This window comes from Thunnus maccoyii, chromosome 18 (assembly GCF_910596095.1).
Source record: "Thunnus maccoyii chromosome 18, fThuMac1.1, whole genome shotgun sequence".
NCBI lineage: Eukaryota > Metazoa > Chordata > Actinopteri > Scombriformes > Scombridae > Thunnus > Thunnus maccoyii.
This window is the reverse complement of record NC_056550.1, coordinates 28,988,069-29,005,894: the sequence shown is the minus strand read 5'-3', so window position 1 is coordinate 29,005,894 and position 17,826 is coordinate 28,988,069. Positions and strand designations below refer to the sequence as shown.

At 36.5% G+C, this 17,826-nt stretch overlaps 1 protein-coding gene across 1 annotated transcript in view; it reads left to right on the top strand.

Annotated features, from left to right (window-relative positions):
* The window catches only part of si:dkey-89b17.4 (zinc finger protein 850), a 31,815-nt gene extending 26,156 nt beyond the window's left edge, over nt 1–5,659 (top strand). Inside the window, exon 5 of the mRNA XM_042393247.1 lies at nt 4,117–5,659. Coding sequence (XP_042249181.1) covers nt 4,117–4,544 — 428 coding nt within the window. The 3' untranslated portion in view covers nt 4,545–5,659. The remainder of the gene's footprint in view (nt 1–4,116) is intronic.
* The last annotated feature ends 12,167 nt before the right edge of the window (nt 5,660–17,826 follow it).

The following is a 17,826-nucleotide window of genomic DNA, read 5'->3' as shown; positions in this document are numbered from 1 at the left end:
CAATACTTTAACTACATCAAGCTCATAATACTTATGTACTTTTACTGCAATACTTTAACTACATCAAGCTCATAATACATAGCAGGACTTTCACTCGTAATAGAGTATTTTTACGTTGTTGTATTGGTACTTTTGACAGAAACAGTAGGTCAGTAGGCTAGTTTTCGGATGCCTTGCTAGCTTGTAAAGTTGTACTGTAAAGGAAGGTAAACAGTGGTTTCATCAACTTGCTGCATTTCTTTATTCTTCATCTCTGTTCAGTTTTGACAAATTGTGATTGAAACACTGCAAAACATTTACAAATGTAAAACATTGACCACAAGAGAAACAAACTAAACACTCGTAGCAGCCAAACTCCCTCCAAAATATGACTTATTCATCATGATTCTTCTTCATTCACCTAAGCGGTGCTAGGACATCATGCTTGGGGAGGCTAAAAGTTAGCAATGAGGCGCTGAGCAAAACTCGGAGGAGCAGCTGAGATTGTCACTAAAATCAGAACAGGTGGTTCATCTTAAAGATCAGTCCAGAATAAGTGAGCCTCGTCAGGTTGTCGCTAACTTCGGGGCTACATAATGTGTTGCTGTCTTTTCAATCACTGAACTGCTGTCACAGGTGTTCCCATTATTTTAACTTTACCAGTATGCAGTGTTGAGTGCACAACAGCCAGCAGTTGTGCACCCAACACAACTGCTGGTTTAGGGAAGGGTTAAGCTAGGTTTTTGCTCAATGAAGTGTCCCTGGCACAAGGGTATGCATGCCAAAAATTATATCACCATGTCTTTTATGTCAAGCGCAAAGGCTCTGCAAGTTGTTGCAGCGTTTGGTTGTGCACCTCTGAATTTTTGTAACTAGTTGCCTGCTGTGCGCAGACATGCAGAAGTAGCTGAAGTGCATTTCCCCATCAATAGCATGCATCAGCCTCACAATATGGCTGTATTCCCCATGGAGACATCTCTCTGCGTGTAAGGGACGGAAAGACCATCTCCTCTTGCGTCGCCTTTGTAGTTTTAATAGTCATAAGCAGATAAATTCCTCAGCAACGACAGGCTCCAGGGCAGTGCGTGTAGCCATGTTGGATAGTGACATTCTTCCAGTAACACTAATTGACTTCTTGCTTATTCACAGAATATTTTGTTTGTACGCCCCCTCGCGTTTCAGAAAATACTGCAACGAACAACACGTTGAGAATAAAAGGATATAGCCTGTTTGCCAGTAGTTACTGCCCCAAAAAATCATGATTTTGTTGATGGTTAAATGTTTTCAGTGATACTTTTGGGGAAGCTAAGCGTCCCCTAGCCTCTTAATAGCACCGTCTGTGTCTTCATGCAAACATGAAGTTTATCAGATTTTGAAAACCACATATAACGTTTGACATTGAGTGAGTTTACTGATAACTGAATATAATTCTATGTATTTGATTGGCTCGTTAGTATTATGTCACCTGGACTGCATCTTTACATCAGTGACATTAACATTATGAAAATCACACAACTACAAAATGTGTAATTATACTTGAATAAAAATACATCATTTGAAAGTTGAATGTTTTTGCCTACATGACATTTTTTCATTGTTAGTTGAGCTTTTGGTTATGTCGACCATGTAATTTGTGTGTAATAACCCTTTATGGTAAATTTCCCAGATGCTGCCTGAGGTCAGACAGTCTGAGGTGTAAATGAAGTAAATCCAGAGTAATCCTTTGGTCACGCAGCTCAAATCGTTCTCTTGGGAATCAAACCGTGTAAAAAAATAATCAGTTTATTGTGATTTGGTTGTAAACTGAAGCGCTTGTACAAGCTGACTTCTTTGTTTCATGGCTGCGTCTCTTGAGACAGAGATGTTGCTGTTTGTTTTCTTCTCCTTTTGACTTGAAATGGTTTTAAAGCATCAGATGTAAATCACAGGTTCACAATGTTTTCTTCATGTTGTTTCCTGTGTTTGTTTTCTTGTGAAGAATGAGTTTTTCTTCTTCTCTTGTGCTGACTGAATGTTGTTTTGGATCAGTGCAAGTGAAATATCCAAGTGCATTGAATTCACCAAAGAAAAACGTTGGAGATGTTATCTTGTAATTATAATGTTTGAATCTCATAGTTATGAATTTGTACCTTATAATTACAAAATCAGTATGAGATCTTGTATTTGTGATATACGTTTTTATACCATTATGGATACAGATGTTGTGATTATTGAGATATTTAAGTTTCTCAGATATCTCAGATATATCAGTTTCTTGTAATTATATCTTGCAATTATGAGACGATAATATTTCCTTTTGTAATTATGAGATTGTAGTAATTAAGAGACCTTTTCACATAATTATAACATATCAATTGCATAATTAGTGAGGTCTTTACACGTAATTATGGAGTATAGATCTTGTAATTAATGGTCTTAAAATTATGAGACAGATCTCATTAAGATCTTTTTTTGTAATTACCATATTATAATTATCTAGATCTCTTTTTATCCACAAATAATGAATACAGATGTTGTAATTACTTTAATATTTTCATTATAAAATTATTGTCTCGTAATTATTGAGGTCTTTTCTTGCAAACACGAAATCAGGATTTTGTAATTACGAGATACGTTTTTGGAAATATGTGATTTGGATCTTGTATTTATAGGATAATTTCTCTCAGAGTCATAATTATTGAGGTGTTTTCTCACAATTATGATACATGGATCTTATTAAGATCTTTTCTTGAAATTTTAAGATATTGATCACAATGAGGTAATTTCACATAATTATGCAGTATAGATCTATTCATTATAAGATCTTGTAATTTTGAGATTCGTTTTGGTAAATATGTAATATGGATCTTGTAATTATATGATAATTATAAAATCTCTTGTAATAATCAAATAATTTTCTATGCAATATACATTTCATAATTATGAAAACTTTTCTTGTAATTAGGAGATATAAATCTTGCTATTATGGATCCCCTCTCATAACTATGTACAACAGATTTTGTAATTATGAGATATGAGTCTCATAATTATTAAGAACTTTTTTCGTAATTATAAAATGCAAAAATAGTGCGATTACTGAGGACCTTTTCTGTAATGTTGAGATATCCATCTTGTAATCATCAGATATTGCCTCGTGAATATGCGTGAATATGGCTCTTGCAATTGTTACATACGGTTTTCATGACAATGAGATCTTCTACACTTCTGATACAGTTTTTTCTTGCAACTAAGAAATGTGGATCTTGTAACTATGAGATCGTCTTGTAATTATGTAATACAGGTCTTGCAATGATGTGATTTATATGTTGTAATTATTAAGGAATTTTTACATAATCATGTAACACATCTGAAATTTTCTTCCAATTATGGGACACACATTTGATCCTCTTAAGCTCTTTGAGATCTTTACACTGGCTTCCTGTCTGTCAAAGAATTGATTTTAAAATACTGCTGTTGGTTTTTAAAGCACTGAATGGTTTAGGGCCAAAATACATTTCTGATCTGCTTCTACGTTAAGAACTATCCAGACCTCTCAGGTGGTCTTGGACAGGTCTGTTTTCTGACCCCGAGTCAAAACTAAATATGGATAAGCAGTGCTCAGATTTTATGCTCCACATATCTGAACAAAAAAGTCTGAAAGTCTACTGCAACTCTCAGTTCTTTTAAATCAGGGCTGAAGACTTTTGTGTTTGCTGCTGCCTTTGATTAAATCAAATAATTATTTGTTTCTTATACTGCACTGTAAAATTGTATCTGTCTTACTCTATTTTAGCTTTTTTTGTTTTCTATTCTCTGAGCTCTTTAATGACTGTGTAATTGTATTTAAATGTCCTTTTTGGTGTGATATCTTGATACTTTTAATGTTTTATGTAAAGCACCTTGAATTGCCTTGTTGCTGAAATGTGCTGTATAAATAAACTTGCCTTGCCTTAAACAATCTTGAGCTGGTTGGGAACAACGAGGTTGTGGACCTACAGTAGCCCAGTGAGACATTGAGCTCCACAAACTGGCCTTGACTACAGATCTGCAGGTTTTAGAAGAAACTATATTTTTAGACATTGCTGTCAAAATGTGAGGTTTTTCCAAGATTAACCTGAATCGATCTGAACTACTACTACTCTGTTTCTCTTGTCTCAGATCTCAGCCCGGTGGGTTCGACGAGCAGCTCCAAGAGCTATGTCTGCAACCAGTGTGGGCGGTCTTACCGCCACGCCAGCTCCCTGCTCAACCACAAGAACAGCCACAAGACCGGGACCTACTTCTGCAACTCCTGCCAGAAGGAGTTCCCCAACCTGATGTCCCTGAAGAACCACCGGCGGATCCACACCGAGCCCAAACGCTACCAGTGCCCTGACTGCGGCAAGTCTTTCCGGGTGTCCACAGCGCTCATCTGCCACCGCCGAATCCACACCAAGGAGAAGCCATTCTCCTGCCAGCAGTGTGACAAGTGCTTCTCATCCAGGTCCAACCTGAGGCACCACATGAAGGTGCACTGGAAACGTCCGCCGCTGTCCAGGGGAACACCGTCCGCCTTCCTCACCGTCCCCTCCAGACCTTTCCTTTAAATGTCCGACCTCGCTGTTCTGACATGTTGTCCTGAAGTGGTCCGGACCAGCAGAAAGACCTCATAAAGGACCACAACCCCCGGGCCACATTGTGTCTGAAGAAAACTGCAGCAAGGTGTTGCTTAAACGAAAGGTCTGAATCTTATAAGTAGCTGAATACCTGAAACTAACTACTGAATACTTCATGTTGACATTTAAAGTACAGTTCTTCTTTTTCTTGCCGAGTTAGATGTTCAGATTGATTCCTCTCACATGTCTGTTCACTAAATATGAAGCTAAAGCTAGCAGCAGGTTAGCTGAGCTTAGCATTAAGACTGGAAACAGGGCAAACAGCTAGCCTAGCTCTGTTTCCCCATGTTTCTAGTCTTAATGCTAAGCTAAGCTAAGTATTTAGCTTAGCTTAGCATTAAGACTTGTAAGTGGAATCAACAAACATCTACTTCTAACATTCCAACATTCTGTAAGAAAGCAAATAAGCTTATTTCCCACAATGTGAATGATTTTTCTCCAGGTTCACAAATTGTGATTTAAAAACTTCAAATGTCTTTCTTGGATCATGTGACTGGAAAAACATATCCTGATAGGACACAGCAGGTCTGATTGATTATCCTTAGCAGCTCAAATGTTAAAGTTGGAATTTTTCATCTTGAATTTTGGCACCTGAAATTTGAGTAGTTTGAGATTTGTGATGTTTTGACTTTTTGGATCCAAAAATGATCAAATTTAAAATTTTTGAAATGTTGAATTTGAGTAACTTTACCATTATGAGTTTGTGAACCCTTAAAATTTGAATAAAATAAACTTGCAATGAAACTTGAAATGCCTAAATTCAGAAAAAGTGAAATGTTTAAATTCTATAAATTTCTAAATGAAGTTTTCAGTAGTGATTAAATTTAACAATTCAGTTTCTTATAAGTTTCAAATCCTTCCGGCCTTTTTTTGCTTCCATATTGCTCAAACAGATGACCCCTTGCCATATTTCCTCTCCGTTGAAAACAAACATGACACCTGGAAACTAAAGCTCTCTCTTCATGAAAAACTGAAATATTGTGTTTTCTCACTGACTTCTTGAAACTCTCAGTTTCTTTCCATTGATGGTAAAAAGTACTCAAAGATTTTTTGCCTTGAAGCTTCTTTATTGACACTCAACAGGTCTTTGTCTGTGTCCACTGAGAGTGATCGGGTCACTTTTATACACAAATGGACACCCGTTGACAGTAAATGGGGACCTGAAAGTGACTCTGAATGAAGGTCCTCCAGTTGGATTAAACAGAAGTTAAAGTTTCCATTGAAGCTCAGCAGGACAGGAGATGGTGAGACTGTTATGATTTCTGTCTCTTCTGCAGCCTTAAACACAGCAAGCACAGATGGATTATGGGTATTTTTCCATTAATGAATACAGAGAACAATCCACAAATAGTGGATTAAGCAGAAAACTCTGGTATTGTTAGGGTTACACTATGATATGTCCTCCATGTCTTCAATACTGTTCAGGTTCAGAATTACAAAATGAAACTTTTCTTCTGACAGACGAACCAGACTCTTCATGGTTTCTCTTTTGACAGAAAACAAACAAACTTGAACAAACTGAAGAACAGACAGACTTCCAGGACATCAGTGTGAACAAAAACAAAGAAAAACTGTATCTTCCTCTTCTGTTTGTTGACCTTCAAGCCTGAACATATACAGATGTAAAGCAGAGAAGGTGCACAAACTGATAAAACTTCCTCTTCTGTGCGTTTGTGAAACTTAATGTCAGTTGGAAAAACTGTAAACATGAGCTGCACCAACTTGGAAGCTTTTATCACATTTTACGAGTGTTGAGGTTAAAACACAACCTGCAGAGATGTTTTATAAACTGTTAAAGTATTTTCAGCTTTTCCTCTAAAGATATTTGGTGGATGGACACTATTATGGGATATTTATGGACAATCGTGGTTGCAGCTAGTCCAGTTACTTATGGAGAGCTTTAGTTTCACAGGGTGTAAAAGCCTCAGTTCACCAACATCATCACTGGGTTGGAGTAAATGAACTCTTTAATTCAGGCTGTTTTTAACGTCAGCAAAAACATCAAACCATCAACTGTGGAAGCTCATTTCACGTAAAATGCCACGTAAAATAAAAAAGTTTTCTTTATTTTTTCTTTTTTTTACATCATTAAGTGATTTAGTAGCTTGTAATTATAAGAAATTTTCCCATAAAGTTTCTTATAATTAGATACTGTCTCATTATTATGAAAACATTTCTCATAATTATGAGAAGTATATTAATTATTTAGCCATAATCATTTAGTATCTCATAATTTATGACTTAACCTCTAATTACTATGAAATAATATCTTAAAACTTTTTCATAATGAGAAGCTCTCATAATTATTTGATAGGAACTAATCAGACCTTGTAATTTTTACTTTAATTATAAGTATAATTATGAGACACTGACTATCTCATAATTTAGGGAAAAAATTATATAGTATCTATGAATTATAAAATGTTATAAAATAATTATTAGATATTATCTCATAACTATGAGAGAAGATCTCCAAATTATGAGATTCAAAGTCATAATTATGAGAAAAGTAGCACTTAATAATGAAAAAACAACTGAGGGCGTGTTTTTTTTTTATTGTTTATTTTTTTATATTATTTTTTTGTTGGTAATGGGCTTTTCTACAAGTTGATGTCCTGACTCTGAAACTTCACTGAAATCCAAGATTATCATTGATTCTCGCTCAGATGTGATTCATTGTGTGTTTCTTTCAGGGACAAAGCTGATGTCGGGAGCCATGTAGTTTTGTCTCTGAGGAAACTCACTAAAAACAGACTTCAGGTTGGTCATGAAGCAGCCTGCAGACCAGCAACATCCTCATCAGACGAGTTTGTGACGTCAGTGATTTATCTCTCGTCTGTCTTCTTCATCACCTCGTATTTGTTTTAATAATAATAATAATGGATTACATTTATATAGCGCTTTATCTTGATACCCAAAGCGCTTCACAGTGAAGGGGTGAAACTCAACTCAACCATTACCAATGTGTAGCACCCACCCGGGTGATGCACGGCAGCCATTTTGCGGCAGAACGCTCACCACAAATCAATATTTGTGTATTCAGTTTGTTTTTTAAGGCACCTGTATTTTCTGATGCTGTGCCTCTCACAAAAACATAGTTAAAGGGTTGTGGTGCAAACGTAAGAGAAGTAGAATTTTAAAAAGTGATGATGTGATGATTATGTGTCCTCTCTGCTTTCACACGGTCACAATCTGCAGGAGTTTCCATTTCTTGGTCGAGCTATGAACGTAACATTTACTTTTGTAAAATGTATCTAAAATACTAACTCGATGTTGGGTTGCGGGGGGAGGAGGGGGGGGGGATTATCAGATGAAATGATAAAGAGTTGCAGCTTTGCAGCTTGTCCAAAAAGTGACAAACAACTGCAGCCATTGTGACGGCCATTTTGTGTCCCTTCCTCAAACCTACATTTGTAAGTAACGCATTCATCAAAGAAAGAAATTCTCATAACTACAACTTACTTCACATAATTACAAGACCTTCATCTTATGAGAAAACAATGTTGTAATTACAAGATATATATCTGATAATTATGAGATGGTTGTGTTGTAATGAGTAATGAGATCTTTTCTCATCATTGTGAAATCCAGATCTCATAATTATGAGAAACTTAGGATCTCATAATAATGAAATTTTACCGTAGTTATGAGACAAACAATTCCATAATTATGAAAAACTTTTTTGTAATTATGAGAAAAAAACTACTTCATAACTATGAGAAAACTAAAACTACTTCAATATTATTAGAAAATGTTCTTGTACTTATAAGAATGACAATTTCATAATTAAAGGAAAACATCAATGTAATTATGGGAAAAATGGTTTCAGAATATAAGAAAACCTTTTTGTAACTATGAGAAAAACTGAAACTTAATTAGCACTATTTCAGAATGATGAGAAAACGTTCTCATCATGACAAAAAAGATTTTATAATGAAAAAAGATTCATGTATTGTTTCAAATATTTTCTTGTATTCATAAATTTAAAAAAAAAATCTCATCACAAGATTTTTCTCATCATTGAGATCCAGATTTTTTTCACATAATTATGAGAAATAATTGTCATAATCATGATATGATGACACAGTTTTAATCATAATTCTAAGTATTTTTATAATTATAATTTTTTCTCATTCCCATAACTACAAAAAAGTATTGTTCTCCAAGATACAATAATAATGACAATGTGTTTTTTGTAATTATGGGAAAACCTTCTAACTCTAACTAATAGATGTATTTTATACTTTTTTTATATTCACATCTCATAGATATGAGAAACTAAGTCATAATTGAGACGAAATCTCTCATAAGATCCGTGTCTCATCATCATTTTCTCATAATTATGAGAAATTATAAGAACTTTTTGTCATAATTATCAGGATCTGGCATTTAGGAGTTAACAGCGTTTTAATTAAGATTGTCAATTAATCTCCAATTAATTTCTCTTTGGTGAATTCATTGTGCTTCTGTACATTCATAACATCACAGAATTTGGGATTTTGTGGCGAGAAACCAAGAAATTCAAAAAGCTCTTTGGCCACAAAAACACAAAGCTTATATTAATTAAAGCACATTTGACTAGATGTATTTAATTAGAGAAACCAGAATCATCTGGTTTGTTTCAGTTGGGGATGCAAAATGGCGCAGAAGAAAGCGATGTGTAGAAACATAGCAGTAGATCCTTGGTGCTGTTTGGTTAGATGAAGTATCGTCATTGTACCTCTGTATCATAACCTCTATATGAGCTTTTATATACAAACAGATAACTGTAGAATGCCTTTGTTTCTATCAGCGTGTAATGAACTGATGTTAGTGAGATGGACAAGCTTTGTGGAAGAAGCTGTTGGTGAGAAATGGTCTGAAAGTGTCGCTGAGAAAGAAAATTTCCAGCCTAAAACATTGAAACATTACTTCCATGTTAAATAAACACCCTTCTTTAGAAAAATCCTCCTCCTGCAAATGTTTCCTCTTCTTGGTGGTTGTCAAACCGAACATTCCTGCAGACTCGGAGAAATAAAAGAACGAGTTGTGTGACTTTTACTCAGACAGTTTTGGCTATTTTAGTGACAAATTTCTGTATTTGTGATGTTGATGTGACTGAGCAGAGAAACTCAGGACTCTCCCGGATGACGTAACACTCCTACAGGTTTATATTCTGACACTAGATTACATTGTTTACACTCCATTTCTGAGAAATAACGTTTAATCTGTGATTTTGGCAGATGATTAAGAATACTACAATTTCCTTGAGCCTCAGCTGCCGTTGCTTTGGAGAAGAAGCCATGGGCGCGAATCAGAGCGTGATGAATTCAAAACGCTTTGTTGCTAAAGTTGTAAACAAAAAGTGTCACCATGGTTACTGAATTCACTCAAAGTGACCCAGAAATTGAAAGTGAACTGATTTAATCTGCAGATTGTAAAATCAGTTTTCTCAACATCGTGATCTTTAGCTTCTATCAGCTGTTAGCAGTGCATTTGACCAAATTTTAAGCTCAGTGATTGGCTGTTTCTTGCTGAAATGCACCTTGGGAGTCGTAGTTAATTTCTACCCTGAAATCTTTATGTTCACAGTCTTGTAGCTTTGACTTTCTACAAAAGGACCAGATATTTTCTAACACAGCTGTTCATCTTTTGTTCTGGTGATTCAACCTGGAGATTTTCATGTTGATCAAACTGTAGTCACTAATGTCGTCTATGAAAAACATGGATGGCATTTTTACTCATTTTTACTGAAATATCTCCTCCCACTTCACACTTCTGTTCACATCTAGCAACATCTGAATCTGAATGTTGTGACGTTTTTTTTGGTTGTTGCTTATTCATGTAACATTAACACTATGCAACATGACGTCATGAATATTAACTGTTAAACAGAATATATATATTATATATACATGACACCTTTTCTCATACCCAAAACAAGACAAAAGACAAAACAAAACCCAAATAAAATAATAACAGAAAAATTAAAAGATATAGCCTAATATTGATAATTATAATTATTATTATTATATGCTAGCTGGTTATTGTTGCTAAGAGTGCTTCATAATAATAATAATAATAACAATAATAATAATAAACCTTATTTATATAGCACTTTCTTAACAATGTTACAAAGTGCTTTACAGAAGAAAATAACCAAACAAGGCCGATAAAAGTAAGGTAAAGAGGAGCACAGAGGTAACAATAGAAGAAGCACAGTAATAGTAATAATAAAACAATAAAATGCAAAGAAGTAAAAAACAATAAAAAGAATAAGACCAGTTAATAAGTGTAAAAACAGTAGTGAAAATATATCAAACATTTCCAAAAGCTTTCACAAAGAAAAAAAGTTTTAAGAACAGTTTTAATAGAAGGTAGAGACTTAGTGTGTCTGAGTTCAGTAGGCAAGGAGTTCCAGAGTGTAGAGGCGCTAACAGCAAAAGCCTGATCACCCTGTGTCACAAGCTGTGACCTGGGAGTGACCAACACAGCTCCATCTGCGGATCTTAAGGGTCGAGGGGGCACATACCAGGTCAATAATGCAGATATGTAACTAGGAGCAAGGCTGTTTAATGCCTTAAAGGTAAGTAATACAATTTTAAAATCAATGTGAAAGCTAACTGGGGGCCAGTGTAGGGAGGCAAGCACAGGGGTAACATGCTCCTACCTATTTGTCCCAGTAATGAGATGAGCAGCAGCATTTTGGACCAACAGGAGATGGTGAAGGGAGTCCTGGCTGATATGTGAATAAAGTGTGATGCAGTAATCGAGCCGAGGTAAAAGCATGTATAATTTTTTGAAGATCTGCAAAAGATATAAATGACCTAATTTTAGAGATGATCTTCAACTGGAAGAAACACAACTTGACAACATTTTTGACTTGGTTATCAAAACTGAGGTTAGAATCAAATATTATCTTCAGATTCCCAGCAGCCTGTGTGATGTTGTTTGACAGATCGCCAAGGTTTGCTCCAAAAGAGCTGACAGAATTTGGGGAACCAAACAGAATGACTTCAGACTTGTCATCATTACATTTAAGAAAATTTTGGGACATCCAGGATTTAATGTCAGAGACATTAGGCTGCTAGGCTGCTTGAATCTGAGTGTTTTAATGGTAAGTATAACAACGTGTCATCAGCATAAAAGCACATCATGATTCTGAATAAGTTGGCCAAGGGGCAGCATGTATAAGGAAAACAGAAGGGAGTCAAGAACTGAGCCTTGAGGAACCCCACAGTTAAAGTGAGCCTTCGTGGAGGTGGAGTTACCCAGAAAGACAGAAAGAGATATGTACGTAATAAACTAATAAAGAGCCGGGCCCTTGATGCCAACCCAAGTCCTCCAACCCATGGAGGATACTGTGGTCGACAATGTCAAATGCAGCATTTAAATCTAAAAGGACTAAGGTCAAGCAGTCACCTCTCTCTGCAGTTAGAAGTAGCTCATTAGTTACCTTAACAAGGACTGTCTCGGTACTGTGAAATGCTCTGAAACCAGACTGGAAGCAGTTAAAAACACAAATGCTATTGATAAAAGAAATCCTCTCTCTTCTCCAGAACCTTGGATAAAAAAAGACAGTTTGGAGATGGGTCTGTAGTTGTTTAAGAACTGAGGGTCCAAATTGGGTTTTTTAAGCAGAGGGTGGACAATGGTATGCTTAAAACTGTCAGGAAAAGAACCGGAGATCAGGGAATTCTTATAATATGTGCAGGATAACAGGACTAACAGTGGGAAATACCTCCTTAAGCAGCTTGGTGGGGACCTTCCATTTCTATCCAAGATCCTTGAGAAAGCAGTCTCTAATCAGTTATGTGACTTTCTACATAACAATAGTTTATTTGAGGATTTTCAGTCAGGATTTAGAGCGCATCATAGCACAGAGACAGCACTGGTGAAAGTCACAAATGACCTCCTAACTGCATCAGACAAAGGATTTGTCTCTATACTTGTCCTGTTAGATCTTAGTGCTGCATTTGACACAATTGACCATCAAATCCTTTTGCAGAGACTGGAACATTTAATTGGCATTAAAGGAACTGCATTAACCTGGTTTAAGTCCTATTTATCAGACCGATTACAGTTTGTACATGTGAATGATGAATCCTCCGTGAAGGCAAAAGTTAGACACGGAGTTCCACAAGGTTCTGTACTTGGACCAATTCTATTCACCTTATATATGCTTCCTTTAGGTAATAATATTAGGAAACACTCCATAAATTTTCATTGTTACGCAGACGATACCCAATTATATTTATCAATGAAGCCTGATGAAACCAATCAGTTAAACAAACTCCAAACATGCCTTAACGACATAAAGACCTGGATGACCTGCAATTTTCTACTACTAAATTCAGATAAAACTGAAGTTATTGTGCTTGGCCCTAAACACCTTAGAAACACATTATCTAATGATAAAGCTGCTCTGGATGGCATTACCCTGGCCTCCAGCACCACCGTAAGGAATCTGGGAGTTATCTTTGATCAGGATATGTCCTTTAACTCCCACATAAATCAAATCTCAAGGACTGCCTTTTTTCACTTACGTAATATCACAAAAATCAGGCACATCCTGTCCCTAAACGATGCAGAAAAACTAGTTCACGCATTTGTTACTTCTAGGCTGGATTATTGCAATTCCTTATTATCAGGCTGCTCTAACAAGTCTCTAAAGACTCTCCAGCTGGTCCAGAATGCAGCTGCACGTGTATTGACTAAAACTAGAAAAAGAGATCACATTTCTCCCATTTTAGCTTCACTACATTGGCTTCCTGTAAAATCTAGAATAGAATTTAAAATCCTTCTCCTAACTTACAAAGCCCTTAATGGTCAGGCACCATCATATCTTGAAGAGCTCATAATACCGTATTATCCCACTAGAACACTGCGCTCCCAGTATGCAGGCTTACTGGTGGTCCCTACAGTCTTTAAAAGTAGAATGGGAGGCAGAGCCTTCAGCTATCAGGCTCCTCTTCTATGGAACCATCTACCGGATTCAGTCCGGGGTGCAGACACCCTCTCTATGTTTAAGAGTAGGCTTAAAACTTTCCTTTTTGATAAAGCTTATAGTTAGGGCCGACCAGGCTCGCCTTGGATCAGCCCTTAGTTATGCTGCTATAGGCCTAGACTGCTGGGGGACTTCCCATGATGCACTGAGCTCCTCTCTCCTCCTCCTCCTCTCCATCTGTATGCATTCATGTAACATCAATGCATGTCACTAACTTTGCTTCTTCCCCGGAGTTTTTTGTGCTTTCTCATCTCACAGAAAAACCTGACTCCCGGGCCGAACCTTCGCGGTCCTTCACAGTCCTGATGGCATCCTTCCCTGGCTGTTGGTGCTTGTGCTTGTTGTTGTTTGTTGTTGTTATTGTTTTTCTTCTGTCCCCCCTCCCCCTTTCCCTCTCTCTTTCTCTCTCTCAACCCAACCGGTCAAAGCAGATGGCCGCCCACCAAGAGCCGGGGTCTGCTTGAGGTTTCTACCCGTTAAAGGGGAGTTTTTCCTTCCCGCTGTCGCCAAGTGCTTGCTCATGGGGGAATTGTTGGGTCTCTGTAAATTAAAGAGTACGGTCTTGACCTGCTCAATGTGAAAAGTGCCTTGAGATGACTTCTGTTGTGATATGGCGCTATATAAATAAAGATTGATTGATTGATTGATTGATGGTGTCTAAGGTGCAGGAGGAAGAGTTCATGTTCAACTCTGACATTAAAATGGGTTGAAACTGAGAATGCAGGGGGCAGGCTGGATTTGGGACCTGATATCCCAAATGTAGGGTTTATAACTTAAAGAGAAAGAAAGAAAAGAGAAGAATGAATAAACTAAATATGATAATATTTTTAAAAAAGAAAAAGAAAAAAGTGGTACTGAGGGACCGACAGGCAGGCTCTAAACTCATTTATGCCTCATTGACTAACAACAACAACATGAACTTGAGGAAACATCCACCAAGAATAAAAACGTTTTTTATTCCCGTGTGAACAGAGTTGAATTTTTTTTCGTACAGTTTGCTGTTTCACTAAAAACAAAAAGAGAAACCTGTGAGAGAGGAGCTGTGTACTCAGCTGTTTATGAGAAGCTGCTGTCTGTCTGCTTTTTGTGCTTCTGTCACTTTGCTCTGTGTCTGCGTTTTTATAAATAAATCCTGTTTCTACATCGTCTCTGTGTCCACTGAGTGAATTCTGCTTTGTCACAACTCTGGTCACATAACCAGCAGTGTTGAAGTAACTAAATACATTTACTCAAATACTGTACTTAAGTACAGTATTGAGGTACTTGTGTAACAGAGTTAAAAAGGCACTTTAATGATCCTTAATTCCACTTTGTGTTTGTAAGTTTTATCTTAATGTGTAATTTTTATTTACTGTTTTATTAATGTTTCTTGTGGAAACTGTCTTGCTGCACATCGCCCCTTCTGTCCCTCACGGTCCGAGTATCATCGGATAATTCGTGATTCATTTGTAATTCAAAAACCAAAAAACGGTAAATCTGTTATTTGCAACGGTCGCTGAGGATCATGGGTAGGCTAATGTAGCCGCTTCCGCTATCGTACAAAACTGACAAAAATACTTGATTTCTAAACCAAAATTGCTCGGTCTTTTGAATTTGGTTTTCTGGATTTTCGTTGGGAAACATAAAAGGAATAGATCACGTGATTTTGTTTTTCATTTTTGGTTTAAAATGAAAAAAGGAAAAAACCATGTGACTTCTGTTTTTGGTTTCAAACGCAAAAACGAATTAGCTTGATGTCCGCAGACCTGCTGGATATTTAATCCAAAAAGGAAAAACGATAAAACCAATCGGCAAAAACCAAAAACGGGCCGGGTTAGATTGGTTTTTCATTATTTGATTCTGACACCAAAAATGTTTTCCGTTTTTTGTTTTGAAACAAATAACAGATTTACTGTTTTTCGGTTTTTAAATTACAAACGAATTATCCGATGATACCTGGACCCCTCACATTGCCGTTTTGCGTTGCTGAGGGTAAGTTGCTGCTGCTGCTATTTTATTGTTTTCGTTGGAAATCGAACCGTTTATGTTGTAACATTTAATGCATGTTGTTTACTGTCAATACTATTACTTTACCTAGCTGTTTCATGTTGTTTTGACTGCTAATATGAGTTTTGTAGATGTTTCATTTAACTTTCTTGGCGCCATTTGTATTACGGTGGGCTGCCCTGCGTCATGTAGTCAACGTAGCGCTGCAGAGATTTTAGCATCTATTTCCGAGTGTCAATTATTTTGCATGTTTAGGAGCAGATGTGCAGCAGAGAGCAGAAGGCAAATGATATGTGTAACATTGTCTTCTGCAGGTATGTGCCTTGTTTTTCTCAAATGTTATAATTTTTGTTGTCTCTGTTTAATCACCCGACACCACGTAGTTGTTTACTTTACCCACCAGGTGGTGCTGTTTGTCCTTCTGTATGTTGTTTTTATTGGTTCAAATTTATGTTTTGAAGAGGAGAAAGTTCAGACTTTGTTGTTATAATTCAGGACAAAGAAAATGAAAAAAGAAGAGTTTCCTGTCAATTTGAATGGCTCTTGGTTAGAAGTTTCCCCATATTACTGTGTTGATCTGTGTAGGTGTGGTAATACCCAATTAACGTATTTTTATACTTTATTTTGGGAAATATAATGAAGTCACACATTGCTGTTTTGCATTGCTGAGGGAGCAGATGTGCAGCAGAGACCAGAAGGCAAATTATATGTTACATTGTCTTCTGCAGGAGCTAATAAAAAGGCTGGAAACCAATGAGTCCTCTCATTACCTGCCCAAAGCACATCTGTTACACTTGTACTTTACTTGAGTATTTCCATGTGATGCTACTTTCTACATTTCAGAGGGAAATATTGTACTTTCTACTCCACTACATTTATTTGACAGCTTTAGTTACTTTTCAGATGAAGATTTGACACAATGGATAATATAACAAGCTTTTAAAATACAACACATTGTTAAAGATGAAACCAGTGGTTTCCAACCTTTTTGGCTTTTGACGTCTTACAAAAAGCAGTGTGTAGTCGGGGTCACATTTCACATGTCTATGAGTTGTTAACAGCTCCACCAAATAGTGATTTTTCCCTCTAAACTTCTCACATGCTTTCATTTCAATAAATGTTCAAATGATCCAATATTTCAGCAAAAATCAAAGATTAGAGAAAAAGTCCAAAAACTGAAAACAGATTTGTGTATCAGAACTTTGTTTTTTCTTCTTTCCTCTCCCATTAATCATCTCACCACCCCTCAGATTTATCTGCTGACCCTTTGGAGGGGCCCGACCCCTAGGTTGGGAACCACTGGACTAAACTAGCTAACTGTATATAAAGTAGTGTAAACTAGCTCCACCTCCAGCAGCTACAACAGTAACATGCTGCTCTAACACTGATGCTTCACTATTAATAATCTAATGATGTCATATATAATAATATATCAGTCAGAGGGACCAAACCACTACTTTTACTGCAATACTTTAACTACATCAAGCTCATAATACTTATGTACTTTTACTGCAATACTTTAACTACATCAAGCTCATAATACTTATGTACTTTTACTGCAATACTTTAACTACATCAAGCTCATAATACTTATGTACTTTTACTGCAATACTTTAACTACATCAAGCTCATAATACTTATGTACTTTTACTGCAATACTTTAACTACATCAAGCTCATAATACTTATGTACTTTTACTTAAGTAGGATTTTTCATGCAGGACTTTTACTTGTAATGGAGTATTTTTTCATTGCTGTATTGGTATTTTTACTTAAGTAAAGGATCCGAGTACTTCTTCCACCACTGAAGTATCTGCTAGAGGACATCAATCAACAGATCTGGCCTAGGGGGCGCTCTAAGTGAAGTCTGTCAGTGTTCATGTGTTACCACATGTTGTTTTTTATTTGAGAGTTTACTGAAACTAGAAGCAGCAGGAGAAAGACGAGGACTTGATTAGAAAAGAGAATGAGAGTGATTGAAAACACACAAAGCAATAAAGATCCCATCAGGCAAGAAGAGTACACTGAACAATCCTTTTCTTTATTCATTTTTTGTTATCATTTCAATATGTCTGTCAGGGTTTGTTTTTTTTTTTTAAAGTTTTTATTTTAAATTAAAATTTTGACACACTTATAAAAGACAGCATCTGCATAGAGTTGTCATCTTAAAGATCCATGAAGAGAGAGAGAGAGGGAGTGGGGAGAGAGAGCAAGAGAGAGAGAAGGGGGAGAGAGTTGGGGG